General features: G+C 47.0%; 1 protein-coding gene and 1 pseudogene across 1 annotated transcript; one reads left to right on the top strand and one right to left on the bottom strand.

Annotated features, from left to right (window-relative positions):
- Positions 1–5,728: 5,728 nt before the first annotated feature.
- Positions 5,729–17,202, top strand: part of LOC115188035 (protein Jade-3-like) — a 33,113-nt pseudogene continuing 21,639 nt past the window's right edge.
- On the bottom strand, positions 9,239–14,491 carry LOC115188037 (uncharacterized protein DDB_G0271670-like). The gene is made up of 2 exons (XM_029747072.1): positions 14,424–14,491; positions 9,239–9,926 (listed from the first exon to the last, which is right to left on the bottom strand). The coding sequence occupies exons 1-2, from the start codon at positions 14,489–14,491 to the stop codon at positions 9,239–9,241; spliced, it is 756 nt and encodes a 251-aa protein (XP_029602932.1).

The raw sequence follows: 17,202 nt of genomic DNA on the forward strand, positions 1-17,202 counted from the left end.
ATCACCACTAGGTTTCCTGCTGCCTGTCCTCAGGTCTATCACCACTAGGTTTCCTGCTGCCTGTCCTCTCTGGTCTATCACCACTAAGTCTGTGCTAAAAGCTTTGACTCAGTTTCTCTCACTGTTTGGAATCCCTAAGATCATTCAGAGTGATCAAGAATCTAATTTCACCTCTAATCTGTTTGGTCAGGTTCTCCAACAGCTCCATATTAAACACAATTTGTCTAGCGCCTATCATGCGCAAAGTCAAGGAGCGCTGGAACGTTTCCATCAAACACTTAAGTCTTTGTTGAGAGCTTATTGTACTGAGATGGATAAGGATTGGGAGGAGGGGTTGCCTTGGTTACTATTAGCCTCTAGGGAGGTTTCACAGGAGAGCACGGGTTTCAGTCCAAATGACCTTGTGTTTGGTCATAGGGTGCGTAGACTTCTCTGTTCTCCAGGATGACTGGAAGTCTCCTGAGCCCCCTCAGTCCTTGTTATCTTATGTGTGTGATTTCCGGCGACGCCTGTACGCCGCTGGTGAAATGGCTAAAGAGAAGCTATCATCTTCACAGGAGAGGATGAAGGGCGTATCTGATCGGCGAACTGAGCCTCGTCACTTTAGTCCAGGTGACCAGGTTCTTGCTCTGCTGCCAATTGTTGGTTCTCCTTTTCAAGCCAAGTTTCAAGGTCCATATACGGTTGTGCTCCAGTACACTGACCAAAACGATCTAGTTGCCACTCCAGAACGGAGAAAAGCACACCAACTGTGCCATGTAAATCTGTTAAAACCCTATTATGCACATTCCTCTGAGGCCGAACAGTGGGAGTCTACAGAGGACGGTAAACCTGTTATTTTGGCCGATACCGTTATTCCGCTGGGTTCTTGTCATGCTAGGTCTGTGCATGATGAGGAAGATGTTCCTGGTCCCGACGATTGCATACTGTAGATTGAAAAATTCAGAGACACTAGATATTTCAGACAGCCTTCTCGCTCATCTACCTGTTGATGGGCGGAAAGAGATGGTTGGTCTGATTCAGAGATTTCCATGTTTGTTTTCTGATACACGTACAAACTTAATAGAACACGATATTGACATTGGAGATGCTGATCCCATTCATCAGCGGTTCTATAGAGTTTCTTCAGAGAAACAGAGTTGCCTGGATGCTGAGATCAGGTACATGCTGAAGAGTAAGATAGCAGAGCCTTCTTTCTCCAGTTGGGCTTCTCCCTGTATCTTGGTCAGTAAACCGGATGGGACAAACAGATTTTGTACGGACTACCGTAAGGTAAAGTGTCACTAAGCCTGATTCATTTCCTCTTCCTCGGATGGAGGACTGCGTTGATCAAGTTGGCGCAGCTAAGTTTGTGAGCAAATTTTACCTGTTAAAGGGCTATTGGCAGGTGCCACTGACGAGTAGGACGTGGAATCTCTGCCTTATTACACCCTCTGGTCTGTACTCGTATTCGGTTATGAGTTTCGGCCTGCGTAATGCACCTACCACTTTTCAGCAACTTGTGAACAGGGTTGTCTCCGGTCTGGCCGGGTGCGCTGTTTATCTGGACGATGTAGTGATATATGCAGATACATGGGAGGAACATCTGTCCCGTATTCAAGCCTTGTTCGAACTTCTGGCTGCGGGTCGCCTCACGATCAATCTGGCTAAATGTGAGTTTGCTCAGGCGACCGTTACATACCTTGGAAAGGTGGTTGGGCAGGGTGAAATGCGTCCTGTTCGGGCTAAAGTGGTAGCTATTGATGCTTTTCCACCACCAACTACTAAAAAGGAACTGATGCATTTCTTGGAAATGATTGGTTATTACCGTAGTTTTTGTAGGAACTTCTCTACTGTGGTCGCTCCCTTAACAGATTTGCTGAAAGCTAAGGCTGTTTACGTCTGGTCTTCTCATTGTCAACAGGCTGTTTACGTCTGGTCTTCTCGTTGTCAACAGGCTGTTTACGTCTGGTCTTCTCGTTGTCAACAGGCTTTTGAAGATGCAAAGAGGTTGCTTACCTCAACTCCGGTGCTGGCTGCTCCTCGCTTGGATATGTCATATACCTTGCAGGTGGATGCTAGTGATGTGGGGGCAGGTGCAGTTTTGCCGTTAGCAGATGTGTCTGGAGTTGAGAGGCCTGTTTCTTTTCCAAAAAGTTTAACCATTTCAGTTGAACTACTCGGTCATTGAAAAAGTGCTAGCATATGGGCGCTACAACACTTTGAGGTGTATGTCGGGTCGGGAGTAGTACCTATTGTGGTCTACACCAACCATAACCCTCTCACCTTTTTGAGGTCCATGATGTGGAATGCTTGTAAAAAATAAATACGATCTTGATGTGCGGCACATCCGGGGGACTGATAATGTCATTGCTGACGCGCTCTCTCGTGCGCCCTGTTCCTGAATGTCCACGTGACTGACCACTGTTATTTTGTGTCTGGTATTGTCCTGTTCTGTCGCTCCTGTCTGTTCCCTTCTGGTCTCGTTTTCTTTCCTCTTAAAGGTTGCTTCCTGTCCCCTGAGGTTGCTTCCTGTCCGCTGAGGTCTGGGGAGGATGATGTTGGCTGGGGCAAGCGGACGCAAAGGCTGGATCAATTTGTTGTGTGACTGGTATGGTGTTCTGGGGTCTTTGTTAGTCCCCGGTTTTATGGGGGGGGTGACGACCCTCCCACTCTGTGACGACCCTCCCATTCTGTCTGCCGAATTCTTTCTCTTTTCTCTTGTTTTCCTTATTAGGATGTCAGTGGGCGGAGCCGGGAGGGTTGTCAGCGAAATGGGACAGACCTGGGCTGGGTGTGTCCCAGGATAAATGCACCTCTTCCCCATTCATTGAAGAGACTCTCTCCATGCAGACACAGATTTTGGTTGTGGTATTTTTTGTTAGTTTGCGTTGGCACCTTTCAACACCCTTCATTATCACATTTATACACAACCACTCACGTACACTACTGATTACTGACTACACATCATTGTTAATTATATTTAGTTTACTTTAGTTAATAAATATATTTTGTTATTCCTGATCTCCACGTTGTCTCCTTTTTTTGTTACGCACTTTGAGCCGGTTCATGACATCATCCCTACTGCGTCTGGTCTGACAGACTCACTAAACACACACATCATTTGTAAATTATGTCTGACTGTTGGCGTGTGCCCCTGGCTATGCGTAAAATAAAATAAAAACAAATGTGCCGTCTGGTTTGCTTAATATAAGGAATTTTAAATGATTCATCCTTTTTTTTTTTTTTTCTTGAGTGGTCTGGGGGCCGGAACATAATTGTAATTTGTAGACTGCAAACTGACAGACAGATATACAATTTGACTAAAACATAATGATTTCAAACCTTGCTTATGAGTGGCAATACTTTGGAATAGATTTCCAAAATTAAAATCACTTGGTGCTGATTTGATGGTGTTTTTACAGTCATGTCCAATGGAAGAAAGCCTTGATCAACACAGCCCTAAACTGGGTGGAGTCTAGGACCCAGCAGACAGTTAGAAGGGGGAAGTTGCATCCCAATATGGCGGCCGGAGTGTGGGTGTGACAAAAGGAAAGGAGTGGGCGTGTGGAAAGGAGTGTGTGTTCAAAGCGCTCCGCTATAGGTTAGATGATTTTGATTGGTGTTTTTCTCCCTTCCGTTTACCACGCAACTATCGTACAATGAGCTACCATACCACGGGAGTTTGGACCTCTGTTTTTCTGCCAGAGGATTAGTCTGTGACATTGTTCACTGTTCTACACAAATAATTGTATACTGAACAAAAATATAAACACAACATGCTACAGTTTCATTGATTTTACTTAGTTACAGTTTATTTAAAACTGAGTCAGTTGAAATAAATTCATTAGGCCCTAATCTATGGATTTTTACACGACTGGGAATACAGATATGCATCTGTTGGTCACAGGTACCTTAAAAAAAAAATGGGCCTCAGGGTCTCGTCACTGTATTTTTGTGCATTCAAATTGCCATCGATAAAATGCAATTGTGTTTGTAGCTTATGCCTGTCCATTCCATAACCCCACCACTCTGTTCACAACATTAATGTCAGAAGAAAAATGCTCTCCTAAACAACGCCATACACATGGTCTGCGGGTGTGAGGCTGGTTGGATGTACTGCCGAATTCTCTAAAACTACATTGGAGACGGCTTATGGTAGAGAAATTAACATAAAATTATCTGGCAACAGCTCTGGTAGACATTCCAGCAGTCATGCATGCCAATTGCACGCTCTGTCAAAACTTGAGACATCTGTGGCATTGTGTTGTGCTACAAAACTGCACATTTTAGAGTGGCCTTTTATTGTCCCCAGCACAAGGTGCACCTCTGTAATGATCATGCTGTTTAATCAGCTTCTTGATGTGCCACACCTGTCAAGTGGATGGATTATCTTGGCAAAGGAGAAACGCTCACAATAAGCTTTTTGTGATTATGGAACAGATCTGGGATCTTTTATTTCAGCTAATGAAACATGGGACCAACACTTTATATGTTGCATTTATATATCTGACGTTATTTAATGTTGCTTCGTGCGTTGTATGCCTGTGCTAACTCTGACTGCCACCCTGATATTGGCTGCTTGGTTGCTACTTCCCACGCCGTTGCCGGACAGTAGTGCTTGTCAAACAGTAGAGAAAGTGTTGCCGTTCATGCCCTCCCTATTGAGTAGTAGATTGTATGTATAAAGGTAACATCTAGATGGTTATCGATATTAGTTATTTCTTGTGTTGGCTGCAATCCTACTTGAAATAAAATCGTGTGAGAGAAAATATTTTGACAAGTTAGCTACCTCTGGCGACGCGATAGTGATACCACAGATATTTCACCGGATGTAGAAATGTGAAGCATCCGCTTGGCGTTTTCCACTCACTACCAAATATGGTAGTCGGGCCGACATTCTGCTAATATTTTCATCGATGAAACATTTGATCTCAATACATTTTTCTGTTCACAAAACTATAATCTCTTACGAACAGAGTGGACTAAGTTTTCTGTAGACTTTACCTTTTGCCAAAGCTTTTTTTTAAACAATTTTTAAATGCGTTGTTTAGAAGGAGAATTGAGTTCACGTCACGTCAGAGTAGGCGTTCCCTAACTGAAATCTGCAAATATTGGCTAGCTCTTGCTTGGCTCTGCCCACTATGACTCATTAGTTCCGGTTTGAAACGACGGGCTGTGGTCTATCTTGGTTTTCTTCTACAGATCTTCGGTGATACCCAGGAAGAGACGCTTCACGTCGAGTGGCAAAACATCCGTCCAATTATCTGATTCGCTTTCCAAACACCCACAACTTTCGACAAACCCACTTTCCGGTCGCCATATTTGGCTGCAGCTGCCCATACTTGGATAGGGTGGTACCACAGATAGAACAATGAGACATGATTTACTGGATAGATAAATGTGAAGTGAGGAAGCCTAGTGGCCGGCAATGGGAGAAGATGGATTTTGACCGATATTCTGCACATTTTCTCACCGATTAAACATTTGATCTCAATACAGTTTTCTGTTGTCCAAAACTAAAATATGTCACGAAGAGAGTGGACTACTTTTTTGTAGACTTTAGTCTTTGCCAAAGTTACGAAAAAAAAAATGCATTGTTAAAGAGTACACACAGAGTAGGCGTAGCCTAACGGAAATATGCAAATATTGGCTTGGAACGCGCCAATAGGATCTCGCTAGCTCTTGCTTGGCTCTGCCCACTATGACTCAGTAGTTCCCGATTGAAACGACGGGCTGTGGTCTATCTTGGTTTTCTTCTACAGATCTTTGGTGGTCTTCAATAGGGCTGTTGTGTGTTGGTGAGGAGAGGTTGCAGCTAGCCCTGGGAAATATTCAGTGTGGAAAGAAGAAATTATACAAAACAGTTTTACTAAGAGTGCCCGTGTTTATATGTGAGGAATTTGCAATAAGCTGCATAATTGACCGAGGATCCAAGGTAAGGTCGCTGAATAATTTGCTTGTATTCTGTGCGGTCTCAGTGTGGCAAGGCTTGCCCGGTATTGTAGCCTACAAGCCAGGCTGCGGCCTGCTTTGCCTTCCCCCTGCGCTCTCACACAAGGACTTCAGCCTCGTTATGTCGCTAAAATAACTCATGTGATACTCGGTCACATCCATACTAAAAACGTGTTCACGTCTCAATTTTAATTCAGTCCTGGGGGGGGGGGGGGGGGAATGGCGTTGACCACTAAATGAAGTGCTATTTTAGCCTAGCAAAGCAGCCAGAAATTAGTGTAGTTGTTTGGTTTCAGACGCCACAGGGTTGTAATAATTCCCCATCATGCAGCGAGGCCCGAGTTTGGCGCCAAGGCCGTCGGGATTTTGTCCCAGTCTACATGTTTTGTAATGGTGGACTATTGTTGTACATATAGAGGAGGAAACAGCACCATGAGGCAATATGCCTGATTTTATATCCAAACTATTCTATTCAGTGACTAAGGTTTGGGGATCGTTATTAGCCAATTCAACTCCACGATTTACAACGGAGTTGAGCAGCGACTAGTGTGAGCGGACTGGGAGTTACAATGGCATATTAAATTCAGGTTTTTATTTAAAAAATAAAATAATAAGAATTAAGCTACAGATTTATCACTAAAAATAATAACCTCACAATTACACACGACAATCTGTTGGCTGTTCTTTGGGTGCTGAATGAAACCAGTAGTTTTTAATACATAAAACCCATATATGACTGTGGAAGTCCAGTTCGCCCACGCTAGTCACTGTTCAACTCCATAGTAAATCTTTGAGTTGAATTAGCTAGGGTAGTTCAACATTGGAAATGTACAGTAAAATGTACAGTAAAAATAATATCGTGATTGTCAAAACATACGATATATCATCAACTAATATCCTGATATGCAACTATCCATTTCCTCCCATCACTAAATGTAATAGTAGCTAATAATGTAAACTTTCGGATGTATAATGTCATCATTTTCCAATAATGTAGCCTAATAAATATACTGAATGTGTAACATAACGTTTTTGCTCTTAATGTAATAATGAATCTCTGTTTGCCGACCTTATACACTGAACACCCCCCTCTGGAGCTGTATACAGACAGGAGTGGGTCCAGGGTGTCTGCAGAAACACCTGTATGTATGTATGTGTATATATATATATATATATATATATCTATATCTCTCTCTCTCTCTTACTACAGCATCAGACATTTTTACTGTGGATTTTTAAGGATATTGATATGGCAAATGGCCCTTAAATCTTCCATTGATCCTTATGGAACGACCCCTGACCTCTGTAAAATATGAAGAATGCGAGTGGTAGTAGCACTAGTAGTGGTAGTAGTAGCACTAGTAGTAGCACTGGTAGTAGTAGTGGTAGTAGTAGCACTGGTAGTAGTAGCACTGGTAGTAGTAGTGGTAGAAGTAGCACTGGTAGTAGTAGTGGTAGTAGTAGCACTGGTAGTAGTAGTGGTAGAAGTAGCAGTGGTAGTAGTAGTGGTAGAAGTAGCACTGGTAGTAGTAGCACTGGTAGTAGTAGCACTGGTAGTAGTAGTGGTAGAAGTAGCACTGGTAGTAGTAGTGGTAGTAGTAGCACTGGTAGTAGTAGTGGTAGAAGTAGCAGTGGTAGAAGTAGCAGTGGTAGAAGTAGCACTGGTAGTAGTAGCACTGGTAGTAGTAGTGGTAGAAGTAGCACTGGTAGTAGTAGCACTGGTAGTAGTAGCACTGGTAGTAGTAGTGGTAGAAGTAGCACTGGTAGTAGTAGCACTGGTAGTAGTAGTGGTAGTAGTAGCACTGATAGTAGTAGTAGTAGCACTGGTAGTAGTAGTGGTAGAAGTAGCACTGGTAGTAGTAGCACTGGTAGTAGTAGCACTGGTAGTAGTAGCACTGGTAGTAGTAGCACTGGTAGTAGTAGTGGTAGTAGCAGCACTGGTAGTAGTAGCACTGGTAGTAGTAGTAGCACTGGTAGTAGTAGTGGTAGAAGTAGCACTGGTAGTAGTAGCACTGGTAGTAGTAGTGGTAGAAGTAGCACTGGTAGTAGTAGTGGTAGTAGTAGCACTGGTAGAAGTAGCACTGGTAGTAGTAGTGGTAGTAGTAGCACTGGTAGTAGTAGTAGTAGCACTGGTAGTAGTAGTAGCACTAGTAGTGGTAGAAGTAGCACTGGTAGTAGTAGCACTGGTAGTAGTAGCACTGGTAGTGGTAGAAGTAGCACTGGTAGTAGTAGCACTGGTAGTGGTAGAAGTAGCACTGGTAGTAGTAGTAGCACTAGTACTGGTAGTAGTAGCACTGGTAGTAGTAGCACTGGTAGTAGTAGCACTGGTAGTGGTAGAAGTAGCACTGGTAGTAGTAGTAGCACTAGTAGTGGTGGTAGTAGTAGCACTGGTAGTAGTAGCACTGGTAGTGGTAGAAGTAGCACTGGTAGTAGTAGTAGCACTGGTAGTGGTAGAAGTAGCACTGGTAGTAGTAGTAGCACTGGTAGTGGTAGAAGTAGCACTGGTAGTAGTAGCACTGGTAGTAGTAGCACTGGTAGTGGTAGTAGTAGCACTGGTAGTGGTAGTAGTAGCACTAGTAGTAGCAGCACTGGTAGTAGTAGTAATTGTTATTTTATTATATATTTTTTAATGTATTTCACCTTTATTTAACCAGGTAGGCCAGTTGAGAACAAGTTCTCATTTACAACTGCGACCTGGCCAAGATAAAGCAAAGCAGTTTGACACATACAACAACAGAGTTACACATGGAGTAAAACAAACATACAGTCAATAATACAGTAGAACAAAAGAAAACAAAAAGTATATATACAGTGAGTGCAAATGAGGTAAGTTAAGGCAATAAATAGGCCATGGTGGCGAAGTAATTACATAGCAATAGTAGCAGTAGTACTAGTAGCAGCGTAGTACTACTAGTAGTAGCGGCAGCCGGTAGTACTACTAGTAGTAGCGGCAGCCGTAGTACTACTAGTAGTAGCGGCAGCCGTAGTACTACTAGTAGTAGCGGCAGCCGTAGTACTACTAGTAGTAGCGGCAGCCGTAGTACTACTAGTAGTAGCGGCAGCCGTAGTACTACTAGTAGTAGCGGCAGCCGTAGTACTACTAGTAGCAGCGGCAGCCGTAGTACTACTAGTAGCGGCGGCAGCCGTAGTACTACTAGTAGCGGCGGCAGCCGTAGTACTACTAGTAGCGGCGGCAGCCGTAGTACTACTAGTAGCGGCGGCGGCGGTACTACTAGTAGCGGCGGCGGCGGTACTACTAGTAGCGGCGGCGGCGGTACTACTAGTAGCGGCGGCGGCGGTACTACTAGTAGCGGCGGGCGGCGGTACTACTAGTAGCGGCGGCGGCGGCGGTACTACTACTAGTAGCGGCGGCGGCGGCGGTACTACTACTAGTGGCGGCGGCGGTACTACTAGTAGCGGCGGCGGCGGCGGTACTACTAGTAGCGGCGGCGGTACTACTAGTAGCGGCGGCGGCGGCGGTACTACTAGTAGCGGCGGCGGCGGTACTACTAGTAGCGGCGGCGGCGGTACTACTAGTAGCGGCGGCGGCACTACTACTACTGGTGGCGGCGGCATTACTACTACTGGTGGCGGCGGCGGCGGTACTACTACTAGTAGCGGCGGCGGCGGTAGTACTACTACTACTACTAGTAGCAGCGGCGGCGGTAGTACTACTACTACTACTAGTAGCAGCGGCGGCGGTAGTACTAGTAGCGGCGGCGGCGGTACTACTAGTAGCGGCGGCGGTACTACTAGTAGCGGCGGCGGTACTACTAGTAGCGGCGGCGGCACTACTACTACTGGTGGCGGCGGCATTACTACTACTGGTGGCGGCGGCGGCGGTACTACTACTAGTAGCGGCGGCGGCGGTAGTACTACTACTACTACTAGTAGCAGCGGCGGCGGTAGTACTACTACTACTACTAGTAGCAGCGGCGGCGGTAGTACTACTACTACTAGTAGCAGCAGCGGTGCTAGTAGTAGCAGCAGCGCTAGAAGTAGTAGCAGCAGCAGCAGCGCTAGAAGTAGCAGCAGCAGCAGCGCTAGAAGTAGCAGCAGTAGTAGTAGTAGTAGTAGCAGCAGCAGCAACGCTAGTAGTAGTAGTAGTAGCAGCAGCAGCAACGCTAGTAGTAGTAGTAGCAGCAGCAGCAGCAACGCTAGTAGTAGTAGTAGTAGCAGCAGCAGCAACGCTAGTAGTAGTAGTAGTAGCAGCAGCAGCAACGCTAGTAGTAGTAGTAGCAGCAGCAGCAACGCTAGTAGTAGTAGTAGCAGCAGCAGCAACGCTAGTAGTAGTAGTAGCAGCAGCAGCAACGCTAGTAGTAGTAGTAGCAGCAGCAGCAACGCTAGTAGTAGTAGTAGCAGCAGCAGCAACGCTAGTAGTAGTAGCAGCAGCAGCGGCAGTAATAGTAGTACTACTACTAGCAGCGGCGCTAGTAGTAGCAGCAGCAGCGGCGCTAGCAGCAGCAGCACTAGTAGTAGCAGTAGAAGCAGCAGCAGCACTAGTAGTAGCAGTAGAAGTAGCAGCAGCGCTAGTAGAAGTAGCAGCGGCGCTAGTAGTAGCAGCAGCAGCGGCGCTAGCAGCAGCAGCACTAGTAGTAGCAGTAGAAGCAGCAGCAGCACTAGTAGTAGCAGTAGAAGTAGCAGCAGCGCTAGTAGAAGTAGCAGCAGCGCTAGTAGTAGTAGTAGTAGTAGCAGCAGCAGCGCTAGTAGTAGTAGCAGAAGTAGCAGCAGCAGCGCTAGTAGTAGCAGAAGTAGCAGCAGCGCTAGAAGTAGTAGCAGCAGCAGCAGCGCTAGAAGTAGTAGCAGCAGCAGCAGCGCTAGAAGTAGTAGCAGCAGCAGCAGCGCTAGAAGTAGTAGCAGCAGCAGCAGCGCTAGAAGTAGTAGCAGCAGCAGCAGCGCTAGAAGTAGCAGCAGCAGCGCTAGAAGTAGCAGCAGCAGCAGCGCTAGAAGTAGCAGCAGCAGCAGCAGCAGCGCTAGAAGTAGCAGCAGCAGCAGCAGCGCTAGAAGTAGCAGCAGCAGCAGCAGCGCTAGAAGTAGCAGCAGCAGCAGCAGCGCTAGAAGTAGCAGCAGCAGCAGCAGCGCTAGAAGTAGCAGCAGCAGCAGCGCTAGAAGCAGCAGCAGCAGCGCTAGAAGCAGCAGCAGTAGCGCTAGTAGTAGTAGCAGCAGCGCTAGTGGTAGCAGCAGCACAGTACCTCTGCTGTGTTTGGACCTGACTGATCGTCAGTATCACAGCTACCGTAGACTGCCTGTGTGTATTGTTGCTGCTGTTCCACCAGGTGCATCAAAGCTGGGACCGGATGCATATTCTCGTTTCTGGGCAAGAGTAGTAACCAGTTTAAATCGGGTACGTTTTTTATCCGGCCGTGCAAATACTGCCCCCTAGCCTCAACAGGTTAATGATGAGCTTGGTGGGTACTATGGTGTTGAATGCTGAGCTATAGTTAATGAACAGGATTCTTACGTAGGTATTCCTCTTGTCCAGATGGGTTAGGGCAGTGTGATGGTGTCGTCTGTGGACCTGTTGGGGCGGTATGCAAACTGAAGTGGGTCTAGGGTGTCAGGTAGGGTGGAGGTGATATGATCCTTGACTAGTCTCTCAAAGCACTTCATGATGACAGAAGTGAGTGCTACGGGGCGGTAGTCATTTAGTTCAGTTACCTTCACTTTCTTAGGTACAGGGACAATGGTGGACATCTTTTTAAGCATGTGGGAACAGCAGACTGCGATAGGGAGAGATTGAATATATCTGTGAACACACCAGCCAGCTGGTCTGCGCATGCTCTGAGGGCACGGCTAGGGATACCATCTGGGCCGGCAGCCTTGCGAGGGTTAACACGCTTAAATGTCTTACTCACGTCGGCCACGGAGAAGGAGAGCCCACAGTCCTCGGTAGCGTGCTGCGTCGGTGGCACTGTATTATCCTCAAAACGAGCGAAGGTGTTCAGCCTGTGGAAGCAAGACGTCGGTGTCCACGACGTGGCTGGTTTTCCTTTTAGAATCCGTGATTGTCTGTAGACCCTGCCACATGTCTCGTCTGAGCTGTTGAACTGGGACTCGACTTTGTCCCTATGCCGACGTTTAGCCCTATGCCGACGTTTAGCCCTATGCCGACGTTTAGCTTGATTGCTTTGCGGAGGGAATAACTACGCTCTTTGTGTTCCATATTCCCAGTCTTGCCCTGGTTAAATGCAGGTATTCGCGCTTTCAGTTTTTCATGAATGCTCCTGTCACGGTTTCTGGTTGGGGGAGGTTTTAATAGTCACAGTGGGTACAACATCTCCTATGCACTTCCTGATAAACTCATTCACCGTACCGGTATATCTGCCAATATTTATTTTCTGAAGCTATTCTGAACATTTCCCGGTCCACGTGACCAAATCAATCTTGAAGTGTGGGTTCCGATTTGGTGCTTCCTGTTTTTGAGCCACGGGTGCTTCCTGTTTGAGTTTCTGCCTATGGGAGGGGAAGAGCAAGATGGAATCGTGGGCCAATTTGTCGAATGGAGAGTGGAGGGCGGCCTTGTATACGTTCTGGAAGGTTGTATAGCAATGGTTGAGGGTTTTAGCAGCGCGAGTACAGCAATTTTGTTGATATAATTTCGGGAGCTTTTTCCTCGTGCTTTATTAGAATCCTCAACTACAATAAATGCAGCCTGAGGATATGTTGTTTCCAGTTTGCATAAAGTCCAGTGAAGGTATTTGAGGGCTGTCGTGGTATCGGCTTTGGGGGGGGGGTATAGACTGCTGTTTCTATTATTGACTAATTCTCTCGGGAGATTCATTTAATTTTCAGATATTCTAGGTTTGTTGAACATAAGGACTTGAGTTCCTGTATGTTATCACAGTTGCACCATGAGTCGTTAATCACAAAACATATACCTTCACCCTTCTGCATCCCGGAGAGATGTTTGTTCCTGTCGGCGCGATGTACTGAGAAACCAACTGGTTTTACAGAATATCTCGAGAGCCATGTTTCCGTGAAGCAGAGTATGTTACAATCCCTGCTGTCTCTCTGAAAAGCAACTCTCGTCTTGAGCTCATCAATTTTATTATCCAGAGATTGGACATTAGCGAGTAAAATAATCGGGAGCGGTGGGTGGTGTGTATGCTTCCTAAGTCTGACCAGAAGAACCTCGAGAACCTCTCCAACGCCGGTGTTGTTTTGGGTCAGCCTTTGGAGTAAGTTTGATTTGCCCTGGGGAGACCAAACAAGGCATCCGCTCCAGGGAAGTTGGAGTTCTTGTCGTAATGCTCGAAGTTCTGGTGAGTTTCCACCGCTCTAATATCCAATAGTTCTTCCCGGCTGTGTGTAATGACATAAAACAACTCCTGAGCTAATAATGTAAAAAATGGTACATAAACAAACTTAATACTGCAGAGTTGCTTAAGAGGTAGTCGCGATGCTGCCATCTCCGTCGGCGACTCATTGGACATCAAAAAGCGATTCAACCACACAGAGCAGGGAGGTTTTCCCGATGCCTCGCAAAGAAGGGCTCCTATTGGTAGATGGGTAAAAAAAAAGAATATCCCTTTGAGCATGGTGAAGTTATTTATTACACCTTTGGATGGTGTATCAATACACCCAGTCACTACAATGATACAGGTGTCCTTCCTAACTTAGTTGCCAGAGAGGAAGGAAACCGCTCAGGGATTTCACCATGCGGCCAATGGTGACTTTAAAACAGTTAGAGTTTAATGGCTGTGATAGGAGAAAACTGAGGATGGATCAACAACATTGTAGTTACTCCACAATACTAACCTAAATGACAGAGTGAAAAGAAAGCCTGTACAGAATACAAATATTCCAAAACATGCATCCTGTTTGCAATAAGCTACTAAAGTAATACTGCAACAAATGTGGCAAAGAAATGAACTTTATGTCCTGAATACAAAGTGTTTATGTTTGGGGCAAATCCACCATCCCTCTTAATATTTTAAAACATAGTGGAGGCTGTATTATGCTATCGGGGGGTAGATCTAAGCACAGACAAAATCCTAGAAGATAACCTGTTTCAGTTTACTTTCCAATAGACTGGGAGACAAATTCACATTTCAGCTGGACAATAACCTAGAACATAAGGTCAAATACACTGGAGTTGTTTACCGAGACGACATTGGCTGTTCCTGAGTGGCCTAGTTAGATTTTAAAGCCGCTTTTGTTTTTTTAAAGTCAACTATGGCAAGACTTGAAAATGGCGGTCTAGCAATGATCAACCACCAACTTGACAGAGCTTGAGGAATTTAACGAATAATGTGCAAATATTGTACAATTCAGGTGTGCAAAGCTCTTAGACTTACCCAGAAAGACTCTGCTGTAATCACTGCCAAAGGTGATTTTAACATGTGGAGACTCTGGGTTGAATAAATCCCTAATGAAGATATATTTGTTTTTTATATTTTATAACTTTTCTTCCACCTTGTAACAACAAAATGTGTTCAAAGTGGAGGGGTGTGACTACTTTCTGTAGACACTATCTAATGTAGACATACGTTATGTAGGCAAACGCCTCGATGACACCAATAGTCACTGCATTTTGGTACACCTCAACTAAATACATTGCCTTGCAGCGTTGTTGCTTTGCAGCGTTGCTTTGCAGCGCAGCTTTGCTGCGTTGCTTTGCAGCGTTGCTTTGCTGCTTTGCAGCTTTGCTTTGCAGCGTTGTTGCTTTCCAGCGTTGCTTTCCAGCGTTGCTTTGCAGCGCAGCGTTGCTTTGCAGCGTTGCTTTGCTGCGTTGCTTTGCTGCGTTGCTTTGCAGCGTTGCTTTGCTGCGTTGCTTTGCTGCGTTGCTTTGCAGCTTTGCAGCGTTGCTTTGCAGCTTTGCAGCGTTGCTTTGCAGCGTTGCTTTGCAGCGTTGCTTTGCAGCGTTGCAGCGTTACTTTGCTGCGTTGCTTTGCTGCGTTGCTTTGCTGCGTTGCTTTGCAGAGGCAGTTGCAGTGTGTTCTGTAGTGCCTACGTTGCATAAATCCAACCTACAGCATCAAACTGTATGTGTAGACTTGACAGAAATAGAATCAGAAGGTGAATGTTGAACTTTAACCCTAACCCTCACCCTGACCCTGACCCTGACCCTAACCCTATCAATTACGTTGGATTACATAATGAAGAAAGTTTGACTGCAGAATTTTACGCTGCATTGATGCAAGATCGCTGTGGATCTGATGGAGGAGTAATGCTCCCCTGAATGTTTCTATGTTGACGCTCGTACAGAGGCCCCCATTCTGCAAGCTATTCTGGCTCTTAGCTCTGTCATGTCTTCTACCTCTGATGTCTCTTCTCCCTGTAGGGTACGTCAGGATGAAACGGCTCAGGTCTTCAAGCAGCAGTGACAGTTCTGACAATGAGAGTGAGTTCCAACTGTCTTTACATCATGACATGATGAAACCCACGACAGTCATTGAGAATAACATGCTGTCTGTAAACAGAGAAAGGCTTTAAATGTTGTTGTTTTTTCTCCAACATTAACCTGTCTTCCCCCTCTTCCTCTCTAAAACCTTCTGCATACTTTGTCGGCTGGCGCCGAGTTCGGAATGAACGGAACCAGTGTACTCACATACTCCCTTAAAAGACCTTCGCTTGAAAAAGGATTTTAAACTGCAATAGTACTATTTGTCCATCTTGAGACGCCGTAGAGCCAGTATACAAATTCTCAAAATCCCCTCTACCTCTCTCTACCCCCTTCTCTCTACCTCGTTTACCTCGTTCTACCCCTCTACCCTCGTTCTACCCCCCCTCCCTCTACCTCGTTTTACCCCCCGTCCCTCTACCTCGTTCTACCCCTCACCTCGTTCTACCCCCCGTACCTCACCTCGTTCTACCCCTCTACCTCGTTCTACCCCCCTCCCTCACCTCGTTCTACCCCCCGTCCCTCTACCTCGTTCTACCCCCCGTCCCTCTACCTCGTTCTACCCCCGTCACTCTACCTCGTTCTACCCCCGTCCCCTCTACCTAGTTTCTACCCCCCGTTCCCTCTACCTCGTCCCTCTCACCTCGTTCTACCCCCCGTCCCTCTACCTCGTTCTACCCCCGTCCCTCTACCGTCGTTCTACCCCCCGTCCCTCTACCTCGTTCTACCCCCCGTCCCTCTACCTCGTTCTACCCCCCGTCCCTCTACCTCGTTCTACCCCCCGTCCCTCTACCTCGTTCTCCCCCCCCGTCCCTCTACCTCGTTCTACCCCCGTCCCTCTACCCCGTCCCTCTACCTCGTTCTACCCCCGTCCCTCTACCTCGTTCTACCCCCCGTCCCTCTACCTCGTTCTACCCCCGTCCCTCTACCTCCTCGTTCTACCCCCCCGTCCCTCTACCCGTCGTTCTACCCCCCGTCCCTCTACCTCGTTCTACCCCCCGTCCCTCTACCTCTTTTCTACCCCCCTCCCTCTACCCTCGTTCCTACCCTACCCCCCGTCCTCTACACTCGTTCTAACCCCCCGTCCCTCTACCTCGTTCTACCCCCCCGTCCCTCTACTCGTTCTACCCCTCTACCTCGTTCTACCCCTCTACCTCGTTCTACCCCCCGTCCCTCTACCTCGTTCTACCCCCCGTCCCTCTACCTCGTTCTACCCCCCGTCCCTCTACTCGTTCTACCCCCCGTCCCTCTACCTCTACCCACCCCCCGTCCCTCTACCTCGTTCTACCCCCCGTCCCTCTACCTCGTTCTACCCCCCGTCCCTCTACCTCGTTCTACCCCCCGTCCCTCTACCTCGTTCTACCCCCCGTCCCTCTACCTCGTTCTACCCCCCGTCCCTCTACCTCTACCACGTTCTACCCCCCGTCCCTCTACCTCGTTCTACCCCCCGTCCCTCTACCTCGTTCTACCCCCCGTCCCTCTACCTTGTACTGCTCAGGTCCTTCCACCTCCTTCTGCTCCTCTAACAAGTATGGAAGTAAACCTGGAACCCCTGCCTCCGTGCCCAAGAAACCAGCAGAGGTACGCCATGCTGCCGTTCCTTACACCCACACGCACACACGCACGCACACACACACACACACACACACCTCCCGTCAGCTTCCTGAGTGTTCTTTACACACACACACACACACACACACACACACACACACACACCTCACGTCAGAGGTACGCCACACTGCCGTTCCTTTACACACACACACACACCTCCCGTCAGCTTCCTGAGTGTTCTTTACACACACACACACACACACACACACACACACACACACACACACACACCTCACGTCAGAGGTACGCCACACTGCCGTTCCTTTACACACACACACACACCTCCCGTCAGCTTCCTGAGTGTTCTTTACACA

This window comes from Salmo trutta, unplaced genomic scaffold, assembly GCF_901001165.1.
Source record: "Salmo trutta unplaced genomic scaffold, fSalTru1.1, whole genome shotgun sequence".
In the NCBI taxonomy this organism is placed as follows: domain Eukaryota; kingdom Metazoa; phylum Chordata; class Actinopteri; order Salmoniformes; family Salmonidae; genus Salmo; species Salmo trutta.

What these genes read in the sequence shown, in the direction of transcription:
- LOC115188037 (XM_029747072.1), bottom strand. Translation starts at nt 14,491, where the DNA reads ATGTATTTAGTTGAGGTGTACCAAAATGCAGTGACTATTGGTGTCATC. An exon ending in GAGGCGTTTGCCTACATAAC is followed by an intron (nt 9,927 to 14,423) that starts GTATGTCTACAT and finishes TACTACTTCTAG; the next exon opens with CGCTGCTGCTACTACTAGCA.